At 33.3% G+C, this 25,741-nt stretch overlaps 2 protein-coding genes across 15 annotated transcripts in view; one reads left to right on the top strand and one right to left on the bottom strand.

The window, feature by feature from the left end:
- LOC132722762 (SPARC-related modular calcium-binding protein 1-like) overlaps positions 1 to 4,856 on the top strand; it is a 48,036-nt gene extending 43,180 nt beyond the window's left edge. For all 14 annotated transcript variants that reach the window (XM_060707309.1, XM_060707313.1, XM_060707315.1 and 11 more), the window contains 2 exons: positions 593 to 752; positions 1,125 to 4,856. In XM_060707309.1, the coding sequence (XP_060563292.1) occupies positions 593 to 752; positions 1,125 to 1,204 (240 nt within the window). In that variant the 3' untranslated portion in view covers positions 1,205 to 4,856. The remainder of the gene's footprint in view (positions 1 to 592; positions 753 to 1,124) is intronic.
- A 3,215-nt stretch (positions 4,857 to 8,071) lies between these two features.
- On the bottom strand, positions 8,072 to 18,276 carry LOC132722764 (uncharacterized). The gene is made up of 6 exons (XM_060707323.1): positions 18,147 to 18,276; positions 16,702 to 16,858; positions 15,521 to 15,641; positions 13,479 to 13,699; positions 10,841 to 11,023; positions 8,072 to 8,417 (listed from the first exon to the last, which is right to left on the bottom strand). The coding sequence occupies exons 2-6, from the start codon at positions 16,767 to 16,769 to the stop codon at positions 8,378 to 8,380; spliced, it is 633 nt and encodes a 210-aa protein (XP_060563306.1). The 5' UTR covers positions 16,770 to 16,858; positions 18,147 to 18,276; the 3' UTR covers positions 8,072 to 8,377.
- Positions 18,277 to 25,741: the final 7,465 nt, after the last annotated feature.

Here is a 25,741-nt window from a genome sequence, read left to right as displayed (position 1 = left end):
CTTGTTTTCAATGTTGTGTGAAAATCAGATTTGAGCCGCGTCACGACAAAACCAACATAATGGGTTTGCGACCAGCATGGATCCAGACCAGCCTGCGCATCCGCCTGCGCGGATGCTGGTCTGGATTCATGATGTTCGCAAACTCATTATGTTGGTTTTGTCATGGCGCGGCTCAATTCATTGTCCTAAACACACTGTTCATTTGATCTTCACACACCCTAAACCAACCCTTTTCAAATAGATAGAAGCGCCCATTTAGCGCCCATTTCTAATATAAAGAAACACCCATTTCTAATAGACAGAAGCGCCCATTTCTAAAAGATAGAAACGGCATTTTCTAATATATGAAAATGCCCGTATCTAATAGATAGAAACGCCCCTTTCTTATACATGTATATGGAATAGATAGAAACGCCGTTTTCTAATAGATAGATACACCTTTTACTAATAAACAATGTATGAAAACGACCTTTTCTAATAGATAGAAGCGTCCGTTCTAAACGTCCGGTTCTTATTGATAGAAACGCGAATTTCTAATAACCAGTTTTAGACAAAAAGTCAGTTTGTTTGTTTGCTTGTTTTTTTTCTACAGGATTTGGAAAATTCAGAGTTGGAAATTTTCCGAGAAACGTTGAAGAGTGCACAAAAGAAGGCGACGAGAAAATGTGCTCGCAAATTCGTGCGTTTTTGTGATGAGGATGGAAATAAGAAAGTTTCAAAGCAAGAATGGGTCGATTGCATGGGAATAACACGTGCGTCTTTTTCATTTTCAAAAACCACTACTGAAAGCAAATTTAATAAGCTATTTCTGTACTGTTTCAGTAAAATGTGTTTCCCTTTTAATGCCAGATATTGTTACAGACTGTATGTCTATATATTGTGTTACAAATGAAATGTTAAAAAGAATTGACGATCCTTCGTGAAAGAAGATATTTCCTCAAAGCCTGCTTATTGTCCGGACCAGCTCTAAACTGTTAACCGATTATCTTTGAAATTTAACTTGATATCCCTAAATTGATAATAGACAGTTCCAAAAAATGGAATTGGACTAGTCAATTTACGAAATGCAGGAGAGTTATAACATAATTATAGTGTTTATAGTTTAATCTTTATTTTATTTTCAGGAAATATCAGTATCAAGCTGCCATCGCACCCAAAGAGAACAGGGCAGAATCCATTTGACCAGTATTTAAGAGATACCTAGTGTTTAAAGGCATTTAGTATTATATTACAGTTAAATATTTAAGACAACAACATTGTTGAATAAGTGATATTTTAAAACTGTATTTTGTCAAAAACAACATTCAGCTCTTCAGTTGGAGATAGAAAAAGACATTCGTGTAGCTGTCCTTGCAATGCCATTGCAACAATTATGGCTGTTTTGTGCCTATTGACGTTGGAGCGTTATGACAATGGAATTGTCGGAAGGAAAATCAACATCGTTCATTTCATTTCTTCGCAAATGTTAGATAAATCTGACGTCACTTATATTTTACAGTGAAAAGTGATCTGGAAACATTTTATCTTAGTAAATATTAAAATAACAACACATGTGTACTCGCAATTACGCCAATGCCACAGTGTCCGTTGTGATCGGGAATATTTCATGCCAGAAACTTAATATTGCAGACATTTTGCAATGGGCATGTCTAGGTAACTATTTCAGTGAACTTGCATCCATACTTTTATCTTAAGACAGAAACTTGTTACATTGATGTCAAGGTTAATGTAACGATGCTTGTGATCTGGTGTTGTCCAAGGATATATAATAGTGAAATATGCGGTATATATCTTAAAGAAAATTTGACAGTGTTGTGTAACGTCGGTGACAAATCTATATCTAGTTTATAAAGTTTATATTTTCAGTTTTCGTCCGCACAAGCAAACATATATCTGTGGCGCTATTAAATATATTACTTTCAAGCCTCGAGACGACAATTTTACTGTACTTTGTGCACAGTGCATGTTTACCGTTTAATAAATCAAATAAATCTTCGGACGTATGCACTGATGACAAAATTATTCTGACAAGGAATTTAGAGAATTGTGTGTGAATAAATATGTTCTGACAATATTTCCAGTTTTTGGAATGCTTGATAATGAAAATCATTTACCATTTACAATAAATTACATTTAAGCATATGTTACAGTAGTTCACGATATGAAATTGTGCTTAGTGCATTAGTACAGTGGATTAATTTATCCTGACGAAAAGTAGACATTTAGAATACAGTCTACCTGCCTGACAAGACCATCTATGGTAGTAGGCCGTTATTGGCAGGTTTTTAGTAAGGTTATGTGTACACTTTAAATGATCAAAAGGGAAACTAAAATGCTGGTCTTAATTACGAAAGACCGTAGGCACATTTAAACTTTATAAATTCACGATTTAAACGTCATAAATTCATGATTTAAACTTCATGAATTCACGATTTCAGCTTCACGAATTCACGATTTCAACTTCACGAATTCGTGAATTTGAAATCGTGAATTAATAAAGTTTAATTCCTGAAGTTTAATTCGTGAATTTGTGAAATAAAAATCATGGAGCTAAAATTGTGAAATGGAAGTCGTGAATTCTTGGAGCTAAATTTGTTTATTCGTGCAGTTGAAATATGAGTTCTAGAAGCTCACCTCGTGAATTCGGTATGTTGAAAACGTGAAGTTAAAATTGTGAAGATGAAATCGGGAATTCATGAAGTTGAAATGTCCCCACAGGTCTTTCGTACCTAACCATTAACCTGCTGAATTTGATTTGTGTCATGAATTTGCCATGCTTTGAAATTGGAACAGGTCATTTGTATTGTTGGGTTTCAAGTCACGCCGAAACTGTAATTGTCATATAGCAAAATACCAGCATGACTGGTAGGGGAAAACCTCAGATGACCCTCCGAGCATTATATCAGGCAGAGCGGACACCCGAGTAGAACGACCATTCAAACTTTAGATGATTAAAATTAAAACACAAAAAAATTGAACTCCCTACAATTAAGAGTCTGGTGAGAATGCACAGGAAAATCCTGGTGAGAATGCACGGGAAAATGACTTTCGGTTCTATCAGGTCAAGGTTGAGTGTCGGGTTTACTGCCTATGGTTAAGATCTGAGGGTTGTTTTAAAAACAGGTTTGACAATACTGAAAATAGTGAATTTGAATTTTCTGGTGGCAATGCTTTAAAATGTACAAAAAATTTATTATATATTACACAATCATTTATTGACATTGTTAAATTGATTTCATATATATGTATAATGCTTTAGAATTTTTAAAATTCTGTGGTGATATTGTAATCGGTAAGGTTGGAGGTGATACTCCCTAAAAATGCCACATGTAAAAGTGTCACATTTCAGTTAAATGTGACACAAACTTCTGTCATTTTTTCAATCATATTTTGTTTAGGAAATAATTATAGCTCCGCTGTTTTATTTAGAAATATTTACCATGTCATGTGAAGTGTTATATTGTGTCAAATTGACTTTCTTGGAACAACATGTCACAATTAAGGTAATACTTGTGTAATATTACTTCACACAGTGTCATATGGATTATAACTTAAAATAATTTATTTCCTCACAAGTAATGAGAAGAAAAATTGAGCCGTGTCACGACAAAACCAACATAATGTGTTTGCGACCAGCATGGATCCAGACCAGCCTGCGCATCTGCGCAGTCTGATCAGGATCCATGCTGTTCGCTTACAAACTCTATAACAAGTAGAGAAACTGATAGCGAACAGCATGGATCCTGATCAGACTGCGCGGATGCGCAGGCTGGTCTGAATCCATGCTGGTCGCAAAGCCATTATGTTGGTTTTGTCGTGACACGGCTCAAATAATGACTACCATTTCCTTGAATTTATTCATAATTCTTAATTTAGTTTTGAGAAAGTATTAAAAAGGTATATATCCTTAACTCTTACACTTCTTTAATAGATTCTGCCAGCTTTGAATTTGGAACAGTTCATTTGAAAATTAAGTAGGTTTAATATAAAACTACGAAAATTGATCTACCAACAGAATCGAGCCTGGTTAGACTGCCCAGATGGAAATCATGGCCTGGCTCTGTACTGATGGCAAAGACTAATAACTTTTGGCTTCAGCAAATAAAGGGTAAAATCTTTCATAATGCTTAGTTTAAAAAAAAAATGCTTTCAAAACAGGCCTGTCACTTGCACAGGTTAATGTCAATTACATGTAGCTATTCCAAAAAGTCATCTATATTAACATTGAAAAATTTTGATTTTGGCATTTTATATTTTGTGTAATAATCATTACCCTTCTGAATTGTGCAGTGGCCTAGTCCAAATTTAAGGCAGGTGAGTCCATTAGTAATCTAAGGGCTTTCAATATCAAAATGAAAAAAAAATGAACAGCCAACTGTATTGCCTAGATAGGCAGCATGAATTGTAAAGCCTAGTAAAATGGCTGACCTAGCTCTGGCTTCCAGGTTGAAAGTGTTAATAGTTGAAAGTTCAAAAATAAATGTAAGACATAAATTCAAAACCAGTTCCAGTACCAGTGGGTGTTGTTTTTTGTTATTGTTGTTTTCAAAAATGTTTTTCTTCATGGAGTGACAGGCTGTCATAGTTACAGAACAAATAAAGTTTTCATAAAAAAATTAAATTTATAAACTGCAGAGCAAAACCTACTTCAAGGACTTTATACTAAATTATTTAACTTTAAAGGCATAAATGACATAGATTTCTAGTGATAAATACAGTGACTGTTACTTTGTTATTATTGTATAGCATAAGAATTTATTCTATGGTGTTCTTTTATGGCCATAACCTTCTTTTGAAATTTGTTAAGATGACCAGTATCAAGCATAATTATAGAAATAATAAAATTTTGCCACTTATGTGTTTTTGTTTTATTCCTTTTATCACTTCATAGTCCTTATATAAGTTACATTATGTTAACACAGTAAGCAAAATTTGCATAAAGTTTGCTTTAAGGAACTCAACCAAAAAACAAACGCCTTAAAAAAATCAAATTTGAATTTCTTTCATAGATCAGCTGGAGCACTTTACACAGGAATACATGCAAAAAATAACTAAGAAATATACTCAGAAATATAATTCGTATTTTTGTGCTAAAGCCCGATTTGAGTGAAAAGTGTAGCAACATTTTTCATTTTTGGGTCATTTTTCACAATTAAAATTATTATTGTGGAAACACAGAGTTGGAGAAAGATTTGGAATTTTGCACACAAGTTATTAGTTTAGACATTCATCAATTATAACATTATTCTCAAAAACATTATTTCCAGTTTCGTCATGTCAAAAAACCTCAGTTGAGTCCCTTTAATACAAATCTTTGACTTCAAGTAGAGTACATGTTAATTCATTTCTATAAACTGTTGGAGCAAAACCAAAATACAGTCTTGATGGAATATCCATATTGCTTACAATCTGCAGGGTAAAATAACACCAAGATAAATGGTAGGAAGAACAGAACTCAACTTATATCGTATTTCCAACGAGTATAGTATCATAAACAAGTGCACAAATTGAATATAATAATCTCAAAACATTAATTACACATGAAAATATCCTTCTAAAACAGAAGATATTAACCTAAGTTAACTTAACTTTAATGTCCCGCCTCCCCCCAAAAAAGTAATGTATGAATTTTGATGCAAATATTATAATAACAAAGTTATAAGCAATCAAAATATTTAATTATTCAATCAATACAATGATTAATAATCAATATACATGTATAACAAAACATATTTTACAATCAATATTACATATACATGTACAAATACTGCAGTAATGAAGACATGTTTATGGAAAAGACTGCAGTGTTGAAGTTTTTGGAAAACATTAATTAACAGTAACATTAATTAACAATAACATCAACATTAATTAACAATAACATCAACATTAATTAACAATAACATCAAACATATTTTCCTGTCCGTGCCTGGCCTTAAAATTAGAACTCCCCATTGTTCAAGTAACATAATTCTTATTTTTTTCATTGGTAAGTTGAGCTGAGCTGAATACATTTTTCGAAAGATTGCAATCATACATTGTAATTGTGGTTGACCAACTTTTGATATTTGAAAATGATTAGGAAAAAATATAAATCTGCCAAAAATATGAAAAGACTGCTGCTATCTTTTTATAAATTGAACATTACAGGTAATATCGACAGATATGTACAGAAATTTCAATAAGCCACACAAATCATTTATCATTCATGTGAAGTGAATTACAAAATTAAAGGAAAATAATGGCCAAATGTATACTTTTTTTTGACTTTCGCCTGTTACAGGACTGACCCTAACTTGCTTGCTTGCAAATCATCTCTATTACACCATTTCCCACATTTGATTATTTCTTATTACCGTATACATGTATTCATGTAATTCAATAGCTTTAATGTAATTCAGTAACTGACCCACATGTACAACAAGAGGGCCATGATGGCCCTGAGGTCGCTCACCTGTATATAGGCCCCCCCCCCCCCCCCACAACGTTGCAGGGCCAATTTTAACCCAAGGGCTCTTATTTGCACAAACTTGGTAGACACCCATAAGAAGATGTTTCATGCTAAACATCTAAGCTCTAGCTCATTGGGCTTTTTAAAAGAAGATTTTTTTTAAGTTTTTACTATACACATATAGTTAAAAACAATGACACCCCTGGGGCGGGGCCAATTTTGACCCCAGGGCTTTTATTTGAACAAACTTTGTAGACACCCATTAGAACATGTTTCATGCTAAATATCTTAGCTCTAGCTCTTTGGGTTCTTTAAAAGAAGACTTTTTAAGTTTTTACTATATGCATATAGGGAAAATCAATGACCCCCCGGGGCGGGGCCAATTTTGACCCCAGGGCTTTTATTTGAACAAACTTGGTAGACACCTATTAGAACATGTTTCATGCTAAATATCTTAGCTCTAGCTCTTTGGGTTTTTTAAAAGAAGACTTTTTAAGTTTTTACTATATGCATATAGGGAAAATCAATGACCCCCCGGGGCGGGGCCAATTTTGACCCCAGGGCTTTTATTTGAACAAACTTGGTAGACACTTATTAGAACATGTTTCATGCTAAATATCTTTGCTCTAACTCTTTGGGTTCTTTAAAAGAAGACTTTTTAAGTTTTTACTATATGCATATAGGGAAAATCAATGACCCCCTGGGGCGGGGCCAATTTTGACCCCAGGGCTTTTATTTGAACAAACTTGGTAGACACCTATTAGAACATGTTTGATGCTCAATATCTTAGCAATAGCTCTTTGAGTTCTTTAAAAGAAGATTTTTTAAGTTTTTACTATATGCATATAGGGAAAATCAATGACCCCCCCGGGCGGGGCCAATTTTGACCCCAGGGCTTTTATTTGAACAAACTTGGTAGACACCCATTAGAACATGTTTCATGCTAAATATCTTAGCTCAAGCTCTTTGGGTACTTTAAAAGAAGATTTTTTTAGTTTTTACTATATGCATATAGGGAAAATCAATGACCCCCTGGGGCGGGGCCAATTTTGACCCCAGGGCTTTTATTTGAACAAACTTGGTAGACACTCACTAGAAGATGTTTCATGCCAAATATCTAAGCTCTAGCTCTGATGGTTTTTTAAAAGAAGATATTTAAAGTTTTTTCTTTCGGTTGCCATGGCAACCAGAGTTCTGCATGGAATTAAATTCTTTGAACAATTTTTAAAGGTGACCACCAAAGGAACATTCCTGTGAAGTTTGGATGAAATTGGCTTAGTGGTTTATGAGGAGATGTCATTTAAAGTAAAAGTTTACGGACGACCGACGGACGACGGACGGACAGACGCCGGACGAAAAGCGATCACAAAAGCTCACCCTGTCACTTTGTGACAGGTGAGCTAAAAATGAGCCGCGTCACGACAAAACCAACGTACGTTTGCGACCAGCATGGATCCAGACCAGTCTGCGCACAGTCTGATCAGGATCCATGCTGTTCGCTTACAAACCCTATAACAAGTAGAGAAACAAGTAGGATGCGCAGGCTGGTCTGGATCCATGCTGGTCGCCAACGCATTATGTTGGTTTTGTCATGGCACGGCTCAAATATTAAAATGTTTGGCATTCTTTAACCACATAATTTATTTATTTACAACTTCAACACAATTCTTTTCATAAATCAACATCAACTGAAACTGTGACATTTTAGTTAAGGCTAGCACAGGTATCACAAATTCAATTCCACTTATTAATTCAATCTCTACACGCAAGTCACTTTCATTGTCTTGAATAAATTATAGAGTGATTGTAAATTTGAACACTCAAAACTATTAAGAGTTTACACAGCATGAATTTTTCCTCACGATGCACAAATATTTCCAGACTGCTTGTTTTCCTGCACACTTTGGATCATCTATCAGAGCTCACATACTATACTCTCTTAGCCTCCCTCCGTTCTACATCACGAAACCTAAAATAGCAATAAAATGAAAATAGAGTTTCCCTCCTTTCTAAATCACACTTTCATAAATAGCAATAAAATGAAAATAGAGTTTCCCTCTGTTCTATATCACGTTCCTAAAATAGCAATAAAATGAAAACTGCTGAAATGATTTACCACTGTCGAAAAAGTAGGACAGCAAATTATGCTATAACTAAGGAGTAAGCTCAATAATTCCTAGAAATTATAAGTAGGAAATAAATGTTTCTCCATTAAAAAACATTTTTATTAACAGATCCAAAGTTTTTTGTGACTCAGCAATTCTAGAATAACTCACGCATTTATAAAAGAAGAACTCTTTTCGTGGCATCATACCGCGGGTTAAGCTGAATATCCAGCAGTTATTAATAAATAAGACTACAGTACAAAGATTAGTATTATCAATATTTAATTTTGAAAATGCATGTAACAAGAGGGTTTTTCAACACTTTACCACCCTGTAGTCTTTCATGGTCATCTTTATTGGGGGAAGTTATAATATCAGTTCTACTTTCGATTCTTGTGTTTTGCTTACATAATTTTCTAGGTCACGATATATGTTAACCTGCTAATGAGATTATGATACTAGCATTCGACCTTGATATAACCCTATTCTAAATATAGATTCTGCATCACCTGTGCTGACTTTCAGACATGCGATTAGGGAGTACATATTATACATGTAATAAATCAGCGGATGTTAACATGCAATACTTTAAGAAATTTTATACAATTGTAAGAAGCAAACAAGTTGAAAATGGAATTTAGTGTGAAATTGAAAGGGACAACTAAACACTGCAGTGCTTAAGTGACATTTAAATTAAAATAAAAACGATGTGCTCTGGCCTCTACATATTTACCTTGTAAATAAAAAAAAAATCTAAAAATACACCATTAATTGCTGATGATTTTAACCAAAATATTTTTAATTAAGACATATCCAAGGGAAATAAAAATACAAATAACTTATATTTTATTGTCTATATGCACACTATAATATCACATGAAGCAATTCTAATTAACATTCTCACATGTATTATGTATTATACTTGAAGTTTATTTGCATCGTTTATTTTAGAAATATTTTGTTGACAGGTTTTTCTATTTACATATCATTCCTCGGAATAAATCGATAAGCCATAAGGACACTGATTTAGAAGTTTGACCAGAGTTTTTAGGCATAAATTTGATTCTGTATTTAAAAATTTGGACTTGTTTTGCTTGAAAGTAGAAAATCTGAATTATATCAGACTGGGACACCTAAAAAATATATTGCTCTACAAATCTCGAACTTTTATGGAACAAATTTTCTCTGTAATTATATCTTTTGTGTGTTTTTTTCTAAAAAAGCCTTAATGTCTCTACGGTTGCATGTCCGTCGCATTCAGTGCATTCAACACTTTGATTTTTGTTTTGTTTTGGGTTTTAAGTCACATGGACACAGTATAGGTCATATCGCGAAGTTCCAGCTTTTACTGGTGGAGGAAGACCTCAAGTGCCCTTCTGTGCATTATTTCATGCACGAACGGGCACCTGAGTTAGAGAAGAACCACCAACGTTCCGTAAGCTAGCTGGATAGCTTCCTCACATGAAAGAATCCGAAGTCCCTGTCAGGATTCGAACCCACAGCGGTGAGGGGCAAGTGGTTTGAACTCAACGACCTTAACCTCTCGGCCACTGACACCCCACAAATTTTCAATAAGTCAAGGGCAATAACTCTGACAAAACATAAAAATTCACAAGCTAAACCCCAGATCCACAACTTCACATGTGGATCAACATTCCTGTAAAGTTTCATGATCCTTTGTCTAATACTTTTTGAGCTATGTGTGCCACAAGTTAAAAATTGCAAATATTTACTAAGTCAAGGATAATAACTCTGACAAAACAAAATAAATCCACAAGCCAAACCCCAGGTGCACAACTTCACATGCCAAGCAAAATTCCTGTAAAGTTTCTTGACTCTAGGTCAAATAAATTTTGAGTTATGTGTGACACAAGTTGAAAACTGTAAATTTTTACTAAGTCAAGGGCAATATTCTAAAAATACTAAATAGATCCACACCAAAATACCCAGGTGCACAACTTCACATGCTGAGCAACATTCCTAAAAGGTTTCATGACTCTAGGTAAAATACTTTTTGAGTTACGTACGATACAAGATGAAAATTCTCAATTTTTACTAAGTCAGGGGCAATGACTCTAAAAATACAAAATAAATCCACACGATGCTGAGCAACATTCCTGTAAGGTTTCATGACTCTAGGTCAAATACTTTTTTAGCTATGTGCAACACAAAATGAGAACGGACAGATGGACAAGGGTAAATCTAAATGCCCCCACCCGTAAAGTGGGGTGGGGGGGCACAAAAAGACAAACCAAGAAATACTTGTGAATAAATCAGTTATACTTACAATTGTAAAGTGGTGATTGCATACCAAAGAGTCATCATACTAATGAAAAATGTCATAATTAAAGCAAATTTAAAATTCCGACGAAACATTGGCAATAAAACTTCAGAGTCATATTTCTCCTCGTCCGACATACCATCACCAACTCCATCCCTAACTTTATTCCATGCATTTTCTGCTTCCTTCCTAAAATGAATATAACAACTGATTTAATCTGCGGAAAGGTTTAAGAAAATGCCCATACCTTTATATCACATGAATTTCCATATTCCCTATTTTTCATATGTAAAAGACCTTCTAATCCGGAAACCTTTCTAATTCGAACTTTTCTTCTGGTCCGTACGAGTTCGGATTAGACAGGTTCCACTGTATATAAGATTTCAATTTTTTTTTTAATTTAATTGGGGTTTATGTCGCACCAACACAGTATAGGTCATATGGTGACTTTCCAGCTTTACAGGTGGAGGTAAACCTGAGGTGCCTTTGAGGCACAAACAGGCACCTTAAAGTAGAACCACCAACATTCCATTTCGTTAGCTTGCTGAATAGTATTCTCACATGAAAGAATCAGACGACACTTGCAAAGGTTCGAACCTAGAGCGGTATGAGACAAGTGGTTTGAAGTCAACGACCTTAACTACTTGGCCACAGACATCCCATAAGATATCATTTTACCAAGATGCTAATATTTTGAATTTGTTTGTTTACATATCTATACAAAAACCAAAAAGATGCTAAGGCAGTTATGGTTTCAATATGAACAACTTTTGTTATTTCATAACTGAAGTTATTGAAAAACAAGTTTAATTGAAAAATTACCAAAAGTAATTGTGACCTTGACCTTTGACCCAAAATGAGGATTGCAGGTGAATTTTGCAAAGTATCAGATAGCCAAAGAAATTGTTGATACACTCATAAAGTACAGTACATTATAAAGGCAGTCATAAACATTCATATTGGCCACAAAGTGGTCAGGTGAGCTTTAATGTGTTGTGATAAAAGAGAAATCTTAATTCTTTTTACATTGCATAAATTTTCCCAAAATTTTGGAGGAATTTCTAGCAATTGGAAATTGGTCCTTTTGTAAGGCCCATACACAGAAGAGAAAGTAGCAGACCATTTTCTTTTTGCCCTATTGTTTTATAAAATCAATAATGTTTTCATTTCATCAACAAAGTTTCATCACCTAAATTAACATGTTTTCTAAGATATAGTCGGTGAAGATAATCTGGATGCATACTGGGATCATACATGTTTACCGGACAATCAGTTTACCGGACAAAATCTATTCCTGTCAAATAAGGCTTAATTTTTTGTGTCGATTCAAAAATCATCCGGTCTGAATCATCGTACACACACTTTCAACTTCAAAGTAAATAACAACAAAACCACTCTCAGGCAAATTTGTTGATTCAGTTCTTTATTTACTTACATACCATTTTGTTTACTAGTTATTCCATGACCTGGTCATGCGGGGAAATTATCTGTTCTGCGTATTCCCGAATATTGAGGCCCTTAATGGGTTATTTCAGATAGGTTTTACTTTAATTCTTCTCAACGTTTACCTCAGGAGACAATCGTAACATATTTTAATGATAAAAAGTAATTTTAAATTTTGTTCAAACAATATCTCGTTGTTGTCTTAACAAAGAAATGCAAATAAAAAACATATAAGGAAACGGGTAACGCCCATGGGAGGAAACTCTACATGAATTGTAAAAAAATAGACTTTATGACTTTAGCAACATGCTACATGATGATCAAAAGGCCACTGTATGAGAAAGAACAGAATTCCATTTGAATATCAAAATGTGTCATACGTTTAAGGATCATGAAGAATCAATACGTTAATTGAGTTAATAGTGTTAATTTCAATTACACCTCTATATAGGTCTCTTCGTAACAAGCATGGCTGCCATGTCTATTTTAGTGACATACTGGGTTTTTCCAGTATCTTAACATTGCCATTCAATAGTCGTAGTTTTCTTGCTAATTATTTAAAGATTAATTTCAATTCACGACTTCAAAAAAATGTGAAACACAATGTCCGGTAAATTGAGTTGTTTATACGATTTTTTCCTCTTATAATGCCCTACTTTAAAGACACATTTCTACGGTCAAATATTTAATTTCATGTTTGATATAAGGGAATGTATACTTGCATTAAGAACCCAAAATTATTTGGGTAACATTCCATTCTTTTTTATTATTTTAAATAATAGTTACAGATAAAAAACATCATATTTTATCCGGTAATACGAAGGATCCCAGTAGAGACTTTTTAAGTACTGATTCAGAAATATTCATCAGGCAAAAAAAAAGTTTGGTTTCTGGTCTCAGGCAAAATTAAGACGGTAGGATAAAATTGTTTTTTTGGGGGGTTTTTTGTCGTTGTTTTTTTTTAAATATAAATATTGTTTCAAAACTTTATAATATATAGATATTGCAAAACAAAAAAATAGTTTGATAAATCAAAGTGTCTATTAAAGGTTGAAAGTTTAAAAAAAATAGGGTAGGAGGTTAGACCCTAGACAAAACTCTTTTTTTTTTTTTGGGGGGGGGGGGGGGGGGGGAGGGGGGGATCAGCCTGCAAGTATCATGAATACTTCTAATTTCATTTAATATATGAATGAATATATACCTTAATATAGGGTCTGTATAAAACTTTGGGAGGTAATAATACTTCGGCTGGTTTGGATCCCAATTCATTGCAGTAGGTACCACTTCAGCTCCCATGAATAACCCTTGTTTCAATTTATCATCATATATATTTCTGGTTGTTGAATTACAGAGTACCTTATAGGCATCTTTGACTCTCCCAACTTTTTCCTGCACAGATTTGTTGGCTGAATCAGGATTCACCTGTGACATAGAGTAGATTTAGAAAAATCAAACAAAATATAATTAAATATAAACAAGCATTTGATAGTATTGAGGGCAATACAGTAGTCCCCTACCGGTCCCTCAAAAAGTTCTTTAATTGTCATACACTCCTGTGTATTGCCATTTATAATGAATTTGAGAATGAAGTCTGTATTTGAAAATATCAACCACAAAACATAATAAAATAAGTTTGTCTATATCACAGTAATGTGTTAAGTTTCCATGCTTAGTAAGGAAATTATGTTTATACAACCTTGTCATATTATTACGATGTGGGATTTTAAAGTAAATCCTATAAGGAATGAAGAAGTTGGAGTGAAAATACCAGTTTCTCGAAAAAAAATCTAAGTTCAAGGGGGACATAATTCTGGAAATAGTCTTGCTAGAGTATTTAACCTTCTCAAAAATGTCGAGTGATAATAAGAAACATATATATGAAGTTTGAAGTAGATACATTAGGAAATAAAGAAGTTATTTAAAAAAGACAACATTTTTTCCCCTAAAAAATCTAAGTTCAAGGGAGGTACTACTGATATTTTTTGTGCTAGAGTTATAAACCTTGTCACATATGATGTGGTTGATGACCAGAAACTTATATTTAAAGTTTGAAGTAAACACCTTAAGAAATAAAGAACATATAGTGAAAAAGCTGAAAAATTTAAATCAGAAATCTTGAAATTCAGGCTATTTGTTGCCATAGCAACCAGAATTTTCAACATAGGAAGAAAAGAAAAAGATGTGCATAATCTCCAGACTGCCATCTACCCATATTTCAAGTTTCATAAAAATATTTTCAGTACTTTTTGAGTTATCACTGGATCAAGTTTATGTGTTAAATTTGCCATATTTTCAGACTATTTGTTGCCATAGCAACCAGAATTTTCAACATAGGAAGAAAAAAAAAAAGACGTGCATAATCTCCATACTGCCATCTATTCATATATCAAGTTTCATAAAAATATTTTCAGTACTTTTTGCGTTATCGCGGGATCCAGTTTTGTGGATGGACGGACTGACGGACTGACAGACTGACAGACAGACGGACGGATGGACAGACAGACAGACGGACGGTAAACCTAAAGTCCCCTCCGGTTAAACCGGTAGGGGACTAATAAAAAGGAAAAATGGCCAAAGGTCAAAATTAAAACTGATGTAATTTCCAGATTAAATCTTGTTTGTTTGTTTGATTGGGTTTTTACGTCACACAGACACAGTATAGGTCATATGGCGATGTTCCAGCTTTACTGGTGGAAGAAAACCTCAGGTGTCCTTTTGTGCATTATTTCTGGCATGAATTGGCACCTGTGTAGAACCACTAACATTCCATAAACCAGCTGGATAGCTTCCTAACATGAAAGAATCAAAAGTCCTCGTCGCCATTCGAACTTACAGCGATGAGAGGCAAGTGGTCTGAAGTCAACGACCTTAACCACTAGGCCAGGGATACCCAGAGTTAATTTTGAAATTCAAAACAAACTCAAATTAAGGATATAGAATATACTATTTATAAACATGTACTTTTTACAATGAAGTTTTACACACTTAGGGCCTTACTAAAGTTTGTTAAATGACTTTCCACACTTGGCACCTAACTAAAACTTAATTGTTGGTGTGGTTTTTTATGCAGATCAATTGACACAGAGAAATTTTGCCTCAGTGGTGGACATATATGGTGGTGGATCAAACCAGAGACCTCAGTATAACAAATCAGATACTCTCTTTATTAAGCAAACTGTGCAGACCAATCTCTAGTCATTCATTAGGACCGTAAAATTATGAAAAGAAATCTGAAAAGCAAACCTTTTTATTAAGTTCAAGAAAAGCCATCCTTATTTCTTTATCTGTTGCATTTTTAGAAACACCCAATACATCATAGAACGATTCGCCACTTGCTCTCCGCACGTTCTGGTGGCAAAAGGCACTATTGAATAAATAAACAAAATATTCTCATTAACAGATGCCAATATTGTATAAGTGGATATTTCCACATGTCGAAAAGTCAGCAAATTTAACCCTGAACATGCTGAATATTTAAAATGGACTTGCCCACTTTCATTTTTGGACTGTCCATTATCAATTTATGGAATATCAATTTGAATATTTAAAATTTGTCAGCAAACAGTCTAGAGCCTGGTCAGACTGCAGGAATGTGCACTGAGGCTGGCCTGGCTCTATACTGGTGGCAAAGGCTTTAAAGGTTAAAATTCCAGATATTTCACATGAGGAAATATTAGCAAATCATGCATGGATAGAATTTAATGACAGCTTGGTTGATATTTACACTAGTGGAAATTTTAGTGATTTTTGTCAATTCCTAAAATTCGCCAGTATTTCTGTGTCAATAACTAAACCACTTATACATTATAACAATGTATTCAAGTGGCAAAATAGAAACTAGAAACACAAAATAAAAATTTACTACAAAGGAAATATAATATATAAACTTATTCTAAGAAATATATGACTGGTTCTTAAATATAACGCTACAATCAGGTGCTCATTATTCACTTCACATATCTACCAGGTGGCTTGACATTAAAATTGTATTCCTTGCAAAAGTGATACTTTGCAAAGCCTTTAAGGAGAAACATTAACATAATGTCACATAACATACATATGTATTTGACATTGCAGCGTGGGCCACATTGCATTACCTGATAGTCTTATAATTTGTTCTGTATAATTATACAAAATGCTGGTCTTTTGCATGTTTGATCAGCAATTACGTATTAATAGCAGTTAATTTTTTTAGAAGTCCTATGTTTATTTATAAATTCCTTATATCATTAGCTTTGATATGATTGTTTCCGTTATCTTTTTTTTATGTTTATTTATAATAATTTCATATTTAAACACTGTTGTCCATTACCTATTGGGACAGCCCTTTTTCCCTGAGTATATACATTAACTTTCAAAAAGAAAAAAAAGAAAGATGAAATATCAAATCAATGGTATGAAACATTAGGGTAAAGTTCAGTTACCATTGAAAATCGATTCTCCTGCACTGTCTCAGTAAACTGGCAACAGATCTAACTTGAATGAGCCGCATGACTTCCAATTTTTTGGTGAAAACTGCTACAGTTAAACAAATTTCTTGAGTTGGACTTGACAGCTAGACAGTCTACATCCTGGTTAAATCTGTAAAACAAGTAATATGTAATAAGGGGAGCAGTGGCATAGTGGTTAAGGTGTCTGCCTCTCAACCCAGGGATCATGAGTTCAAGCCCTAATCATGTCACAATCATCTTTTTTCATATGACACAAGTACTGGTTAGTTCCAGGAAGCGGACTCAAAAGTGATTAATATAAGTTGCAAGAACCTGTTTCACAATCGAGCTTAAATAAATATGTTTAAACCAAAACAAGTAATATACATGTATATAACATGAATGAGCTTCATAATTGGTAAGGCTAATCTTCTGCTCAACTTACTGCACTCTTCTTCCTAAACGCCAGGCAGTGTGAACCTTAAAAATCTATAACTCATTTCTGCACCAACTTCTGAATGGAAAAACTTTAAAGGCCATTTTCTTCATGAAGTAATATTTAATTTTTCTACCATTTACTAGGTAAAAGCTTCACTCAACAATGCATTATTCAGGAGACTTACATACTGGACTAGTCGAAATATCAACGCGATCAGAGCTACGCCCCAGCTTTGCCGTGTGCAAAATGCGCAGCGCTTTTAAGTTTGGGAACCACATAATCGGATAGCTTCGTTCATAGCCGTCTGGTCCATTGAATTTATCGAAAGATTTTGTCGTTGGAAACAAACGGCGATAATATTGATGTTTATTTCGGCTGTTGCGTTGTTTATATTACCGTTGAAGTTTAAAATTGACCATCATCGTGAAGAATTATATCTTCTGTGTCGATGGACCAAAGGATTATGTGAAAATATTGGAAATGGAATAAAATACATGGTGATTATGACGGTAGGGGTGCGGATTTTTTCCGGCGAACATTTTTATCTTGTGTATTATTATAGTTGTTGTTGAAATATGATTTTTTTTCAAAACGGCATATATTAAGATTTTTTGATATATATGATCAGTACATGACCTGGGATTGACAAATATGCATTTTATTTGGATTTTAAAGGCGTTTTGAGCTCCAAACCCCAAATGTGTATTATTATAGTTGTTGAAATATGATTTTTTTTTCAAAACGGCATATATTAAGATTTTTTGATATATATGATCAGTACATGACCTGGGATTGACAAATATGCATTTTATTTGGATTTTAAAGGCGTTTTGAGCTCCAAACCCCAAATGTCTGTGAACTAACTTGGAGCGAATTGATCGCGGTACGAATTGAGCAGTGACCTAAAACTTCTATTATCAGATTATGTTTTGTAAATCTTAAGGCAAATAAATTATGACTGGTTTAAAACTGAATAAAAGTTGACCCCAAATCTTATCACCTTTGTTTGCTGAAACTTTCTTAGACTCGAGACATTTGTTTACCGGTGGACAAGGTCGAATATGTGGAGAAATTATCACACGCGTGATAATATTACGCTGCGCCTGGTTTCCGTCAGTCTCGGCCCTTTCCGTCAAACTACGGATCATTACCTCCGGACGCACGTGCATGATTAGGCGCGACTTTTGCAACCTTTTTAAATTGATGTAAATTGTTTTAATTTTTTTTTGCTTGCATGCCATTAAGATTTATAATAGAATCTACCTGGGACCTAGAATCTTCCGTCCCATATAATACATTAGATTTTATTGAGATCCATGGTTTATCTCAGTCTGGTGCTGTAATTTTTCTTTTAAAAATAAGTAGGTGCGCATTTAAAAATGTTTTCACATTTGTTACGTTGAAAATGTGTTGCCTGGTCCTGGGACATAATATATCTTATGTCCCAGCCTGGTCCAACTAATTAGAGTTTTAAAGACTCCTCGATATATTTTTGAACGGACGATATCTTTTTCCAACGGTTTGATGCTAGGAAAGAAGTAAGTTAAGAGGTCAAACAGCTCACGATTTATTTTTAAGGCTAAATTAAAATATACTACACTGGAAATGATTTTTTAGAATCTACAATTTAATGAAAGTCTGGACCACAACTTGTGTGCCAGATTTCAAATCATTCGCTCTCTCCAGTTTTCCCGAATAATATTTTTCATTGCTCAAAATCAGAGACTTTTAATACATAAATATAAATGTAATGTAATATAAAGCTCATTAAATGATCCAAATATGAAAAGTTTTTAACCTATATCGGACAAAAATTGCGCAAAATAGAATGTACATGTATTTCTAATTTATAACTGAGTAAATATGCATGCACTTAACAAATCTTATATGATTGTGTGGATGTATAAATATCTTATAATCTGTGTCAATATTCACCCTATCATGCTTGAATTTTCAATTAATACAGTTGAGGGACATGGTATGATATTCCATTTATTTAATTTCATAATAAACACAAATTTAACAAACATTCCCAATAAATGTGATGGTGCGTAAAAAGTAAATGTCGCAAAATTATATAACAGCTGGCTGTAATCTACGTACACCTACGTTGACTTTAACAACAATATGGCAATTTGGTTTATCGCTGTACATTTAAATTTGAGATAGAATTTAGTCTTAAAAATGTTGGTTCGTTTCTTGGCGATGGTCTGTTGCACTCCACAGGGAAGTTCAGGAAAAATGTTGTCACTAACAACGGTAATGTGTTAATGGTTATCTCAGCGCCGATTAAGACCGTGTGCTTAACAATGTGATTAATACGATGTGCTTCTATCAATGTCTAAAGAACAAATAAATTTACCCCAATGTTATGAAAAATAGTGCGCCACATCCATGCAACAACGCTGCCAGGTTGAAATAAACAGTCAGGGTGAAAATAATTTTTAATGATCAATTTATTTTGCCACATTGGCCTATAACGTAATATCACATTTATTGGGCATGTTTATTAAATTTGTGTTTTCATGAAATTTAATGTCATGTCTCTCAACTGTTTTAATTGAAAATTTCACGATGATCATACCAAAATTTACCTATTTATGAGACCATTTATACATGCACACTTATAAGATTTGTTAAGTGTATATCCCTTTTTCATCTTTTAAGTGTCAATGCAGTTGATCTATGTAAGAATGTTTTTTCTATGTGTTTAGGTTTTAGGACCTCAGTGAATAAATTAAAATCCTTAAACAACCTTAAATATTATATGTTTTTACTTTTAAGGCGCCAGCTTCTTTCAATATTTTATATTGATGCCACTTCCCATTTTTCTAGTTCTGGTTTCCATAACTTTATAATTATGTCGCTTTAATTTTGACGTTGTGCGAACAGGTCTAGCGATACTATAAAACCTGTTCGCTGAAGTCTCTTTAGCTTCATTTTTCTGGCGTCTTAATGCTCGAATGACGAAAATGTCACGTGCATGTCACGTGATGGTGTGCCAATCACGTAAACTTTAGATCCTATTAATACCGAATAATTTATGCGGGGGACAATAGTTTTATGTAAACAAATTACATCATGTGACTGAGAAGTGTTCGGAAAATATTTTGCTGGTGTTTTAACGGATATGTTTAGTAGTCACTCAGTGGTTATACAAGAATGTCCCCGAGCGCTCAACATTCGTGGTCGAGTGATTTTTCATGCACATTACTGTAAGCTTTATCTGCTTGAAGTTTGGGAGAGGGATGTGACGAAACGAAATTATGGAGGTTTGGAATTTTAGGACGTCGAAGAACTTATTATCAATCAAAAATGTAAGTTATTTTATTTCTTATTAATAGCCGAAACGTAAGATTATTACACATGAAAATCGGGAAATCGTTACTGTTTTAACAGGAAAAAATGTAAATATAATATAATATAATATACAAGTAGAGAAACTGATGGCGAACAGCATGGATCCTGATCAGACTGCGCTGATGCGCAGGCTGGTCTGGATCCATGCTGGTCGCAAACCCATTATGTTGGTTTTGTCATGATGTGGCTCATATCTTTATTTCCTTCATTACTGAAGACTCACATGTTGTAGTACCAGATAATACACTATTTATAAAGTAAAGATATTATATTTAACAAAACATTAACATGGATAATTGACATATGGTATAAAATAAAACATGGATATGAATAACTGATAATTGGCATATGATATAAAAACAATACTTGGATATAAATTACTGATAATTAGCATATGATGTTTAACAAAAAAATTGACACTGATAGCCATGTTGATGACAATGTTGTTGTCAATGGTACTGTTGATGAGGACGTCCATGGGTGTGACAATAGTGCTGAAATGATGTTGTTCAAGGTACCGTTGTTCAAGATAGACAGCAATCTTCAGGTAAAACTAATTCTTTATAGAAAGTAGCTTTTTTTAGAAATAAGTTATTTTAGTTAGTAAGTTTGATCAGTTTCAGAAGATGAAATTTCAAAAGGAACCAATGAACTTAGTAATCATACGGGCCATGCTTGTGGAACAAGGACAGCGCACACATTATGCAACGTAAAAACACCATTCTTATTATGTTCAATTTACATTTGAAAAATTTGATATAATAAGAAATTTGATATACATATATACATGTAAATGGTACCTGAAATTGGATAGAATTAAAAAAAATATTTTAGAAATGAAGATTTTATTTGTCAAAATTGAAAACTATGTTTTATGTTTATGCATATTGACGATATTTTGTTTGCATTGTTTAGATCGATTTTTGTTGTTTTGGTTTCTTTCTCAAAATTTTTGGAGTTTGTGTGTGATTGGGGTTATTCGATTTGGGTTCGGTATTTTCGTTTGTGTCTTTGTGGGAGTTATTTTTGTGTTTATGGTAGTTTTTCTTTGGCGAAATAGTTTGTTTGGTGGTTTTAATGCTTTCGGGTGTTATTTCTGAAGAGTTGGGGAATTGGTGGTCGATAGGACATTTGGTTCTTTGCTGATCGATTGAAAATTGTGGATTTGTTTGTACTAGTCGAATTGTATATTCATCATTGTAAAATTACATTTCATATAGTTATATTAATTCTATATATTTAGAGACATTTTGTATCATTATATTAAATTTTTAGATGTTGAACACGTCATATTTATAATTATATTGATGTTTTATATGAATTATGTGATATTTTTGATAATTATATTAATATATATCTAGGTCAGAATGCGACATTATATTAAACTAATATTGATTTTTGTTTAGAATTAGAACGTGACATTCCTAATAAAGATATTTGGGTGTTGAATGCGACATTTCTAACAATAATTATATACTGATTATTTTAGATGCAGAATGCGACATTTTAGACTACTAGTAGTGTCATATTATTGTTCTTTTGTGTTTTCGTTTGTTTTCAGATGGCGTAAGAAAGCATCACTGGATTACTTTTGAAAGACAAAACTAGATAAAATTGTATATTTCAAAATATTGCCACTATATATTTCAGACTATAGTTCGATTGATGGTAAAAAAAATGTTTATTGATTATTGCAATCGCAACTACTCGGCCCTTTCCGTAAGTCTTCGTTAATATTGTAGATAATAGCCGAGGCAGTTCCGAATGTGATTATTGAGCAGACGTACAGCAGGAAATGGCGGGAAGAATCCTAGCAGACGACAGCCGTCGCGCAGCCGCAATCATGCACCATATCAGACTGCCCGAAATTACAGGCTACTGGTGTCAAAGGCTTACCACTCGCTTTCAGGAGGTTATGGTTTTGAAAAAGGAAATCATAACTTTGTAATGTATATCTTGTTTATTTTTAAGGGACAAAAACTTTTTGTGGATGTAATAATTATGTTGACATATCATTATTGTCTATGAACCATTTTTAACCCGACATTTTGAAAACAAGTAAGGGCTATTTAAGTCACTTGGTTGTCTGTTCTTGCAAAACACTTCGTTTTGCATATGTTTTGCATGTAACTCCCTACCTCAGAATTTATTATGATTGTGTAACGGGGAACATAATCTAAACAAATAGATTTTTATTTAATTATGCCACTTAGTTAACTTGATTTAAAGTAGTGATTGTTTAAAATAGTAACTTAAGTTTACAATATATTCTTATCAAATGAGTATAACTATGCTGAGTTATGGGCCATTAAAAACATTTTAGTAATTTAAACAAATAACTTTTAATCTTTTTTAAAATGCTAAGAAAATGTAACATTTTTTCGACCATGTTATCAATAGTGTTTTCACTGGAAGCAGAGGACATGGAAACTTATTACTTCTGGTGTGTCTGCTACTCAATGTTGTGAACCCAGTTAAGGACATGGAAACTTGTGACTTCCGGTGCGTCTGCTACTCAATGTTGTGAACCCAGTTACTTCCCCTGACGTTCAGTGTATGAAATGAGGGCGATTTATTCTTGTTCGTGGTGTTCGAGGTAAGATATATTGAAGAAAAAAATATAAGCTGTAACCTTTCGTACAAATTTTAGCTAAACAAAGAACAATACTTTTTACAGGTGCTGATTACATTTTTAACCCTGCTAAATATTTAAAATGGACTTGCCCATCTTCCAATCTGGACGAAACCATTACCCATTTTAAAGGAAAATTTCAAAATATGTATTGACTCAATATCGAACAGTCCAGACCATGATCAGAAGTCAAGGATATGCCGACAGATTTTGGTCTGCACTGGTCGCACGGGTACATGTATATTATGTTGGCACTAGAAGGCTAAGAGTTAATCAGCATGTTGTACCCCACAAAATAATCAGAAAGTAGCCTAATTATTACATTTCATTAATAATGACAACTTTTAATTTAGGACAATATTTGTATTTTGAAAGAATGTTATTTAAGCTTATGCAGAATTATTGTTGCTTTTCAAGAAAACATTTAACTAACATAATTATAAAGAACTATTTTTCCGAGATCACTTAATTGCTTCCTTTAAATTATAATCTAAATGCAAAAAATAAACATTCAATAACTTAATTCACGAATAGGTAAAAAATAGTGTAACCTTCTAGTACACTTTTGCCATGGCACTACATAAGTGATGGTGCTAAAGAAAGGGAGATAATTATGAATGTATAACAAATAAGGGTGATAAAAATATCTCTTGTTTGTTTGTTTATTTGTTTGTTTCATTTTACGCCTTTTTCCAACAGTATTTCATTCATATAGGCGAAAATATCTCTTATTATATATACATGTATATACTATTAAATATCATTATTATTTTTTTTTAATGAACTGGTGACTTTGATGGCACTCCGATAAAACAAATTACTTTTTAATCTTCAAATAGATAATTTTCTTTAACCTTTATTTCAGTTTCATGGTTGAAATTAGGAAAGAACAAGATATGAAAATAAGCCCCGGCAAACAGATCTTCGCATGTAACATCCTTATCACAGAACTGGAACCAACTGATTAAGGTGAGGCAACAGTAGGTTTTATGAATACATGTATAGATTTGTTTCTTAAAATGCTGAAAGCGAAAGTCATTAGTCTTTGCCTCCAGAATAGAGCCAGACCAGCCTGTACTTATGTGCAGTTTGACCGACCTCCTTACTGTTTGCTAGCTTTTAATTTTCATTTTCATATGATAATTACTGATGATAATTGATAATGGACTGTTCCTTAAATAATAGGTGGAAAAGTCCATTTAATAATTCATGCTTATTCTTCATGTTAATTTTAAAAATGTATCTAAAAGACAATATTGTGTAGTGAACAAGAAAAGTAAAATTTACACATTACAAACTGCATTTACAATCTACTTGAAAAAATATGTAACGTTAGTCACGCAGTAGAAGTATGGAATTAAGTACTGCGAAATCGGCCGTTAATGACATATAGCACATAAATAATTACTTGAATCTTAAATCTTTTTCACTTTTCTTAAAATATGAGTACATTTTTCTTAAGTTTTTCTTGAAATATTTTTGGTTTATCTGGGGGCGTGCATCTTTGAAGCTTGTTTATAGCTCCGATTGGGATTTGTCTTCATTCGGTCCTGGAACGCTATGGCATTGTAAAATGATTTCATGTTCGGGTTTGATAAAATGTTATTTTTTTCTTTGCTTAACACAGTAGCAGTTACCTTTGTTTTTGTTATTCATTGGCTAAGTATATACATGGACGTCTATACTTGTAACGCAATTTGTTCTTAATTATTCAAATTTGATCAATTTTTTGTAAGTTTTAGTTTCATAATTAAGGGCGTCCGTTACCGAGTGGTTGAGATCATAGACTTCAAATCATTTGCACCCCTTCACTACTTTGACTTTGAATTGTTTCATGTGCAGAATTGATCCACGGAAGTAATCCATAACTAGCTGATGGAAGGGAAAATTGGTGGTTCTAATCGAGTGCCCGACTGTGTCTAAAAAAATTTATAGAGGGTTATTTTGGATCTACCACCAGTAAAGCTTAAAAATTATTATTGTTTTCTTTGTAAACTCGTTGAGACTTAAACCCTTAAACTACTAAATAAATATAATGAGTCTGGCCTGCTTTGAAATTGGAACAGTCTATTTGACATTTATGAGATTTTAGTAACAAATTGTGTGCAACTGATAGTATAGATCCTGGTCACGGAGTGCACGGATCAACAGGTAAAGGGGTAAACCCAACCAGAATAATTTACCATTGCAATCCAATATGTACGACAATATTATTATTTGAGTAAGACGTACTTATAAGGTTGTTGTTCTATTAAAGTTTTCATACGTACATTTTGAATAAGAGTAATGATTACATTATTATTTGAAATTTGGTGGTTCAACCTATGCGTCTGCTGCCTTTTGCACGTGAAACGCAAAGCGTTCCAAGTGATGTGAATATAAATACATGCCATAAACTCGTATTAATATTTTTTCTGATGAGTCAATATTTGTGAAACGGTTTGTTTGCTGGTGTTGAGGTGCAGCTTTAAAGGCCCATTATGCCCCCAAAATATTTTTTTTTTATTTCTTAAAAGTGTTTAATATTTTTTGGTATCCTGTTATAGTTTTAAAACAGATATTTATTGGTCATTTATCTGAACCATTTTTTGCTTTTTGAAAAT

This window comes from Ruditapes philippinarum, unplaced genomic scaffold, assembly GCF_026571515.1.
Source record: "Ruditapes philippinarum isolate M1 unplaced genomic scaffold, ASM2657151v2 ctg2209_1_1_1_1, whole genome shotgun sequence".
Classification (NCBI taxonomy): Eukaryota; Metazoa; Mollusca; class Bivalvia; order Venerida; family Veneridae; genus Ruditapes; species Ruditapes philippinarum.
Note: the sequence above shows the minus strand (reverse complement) of the source record. Positions and strands in the feature narration are given on the sequence as shown.

Bases quoted from the DNA above. Each gene is read 5' to 3' on its own strand.
- LOC132722764 (XM_060707323.1), bottom strand. From the start codon at position 16,769: ATGCGGCTCATTCAAGTTAGATCTGTTGCCAGTTTACTGAGACAGTGC. The intron at 15,642-16,701 runs GTAACTGAACTT...TTTATTCAATAG, and splicing joins AGGAGAATCGATTTTCAATG to TGCCTTTTGCCACCAGAACG. The intron at 13,700-15,520 runs GTTTGCTTTTCA...TCTATGTCACAG, and splicing joins TTCTTGAACTTAATAAAAAG to GTGAATCCTGATTCAGCCAA.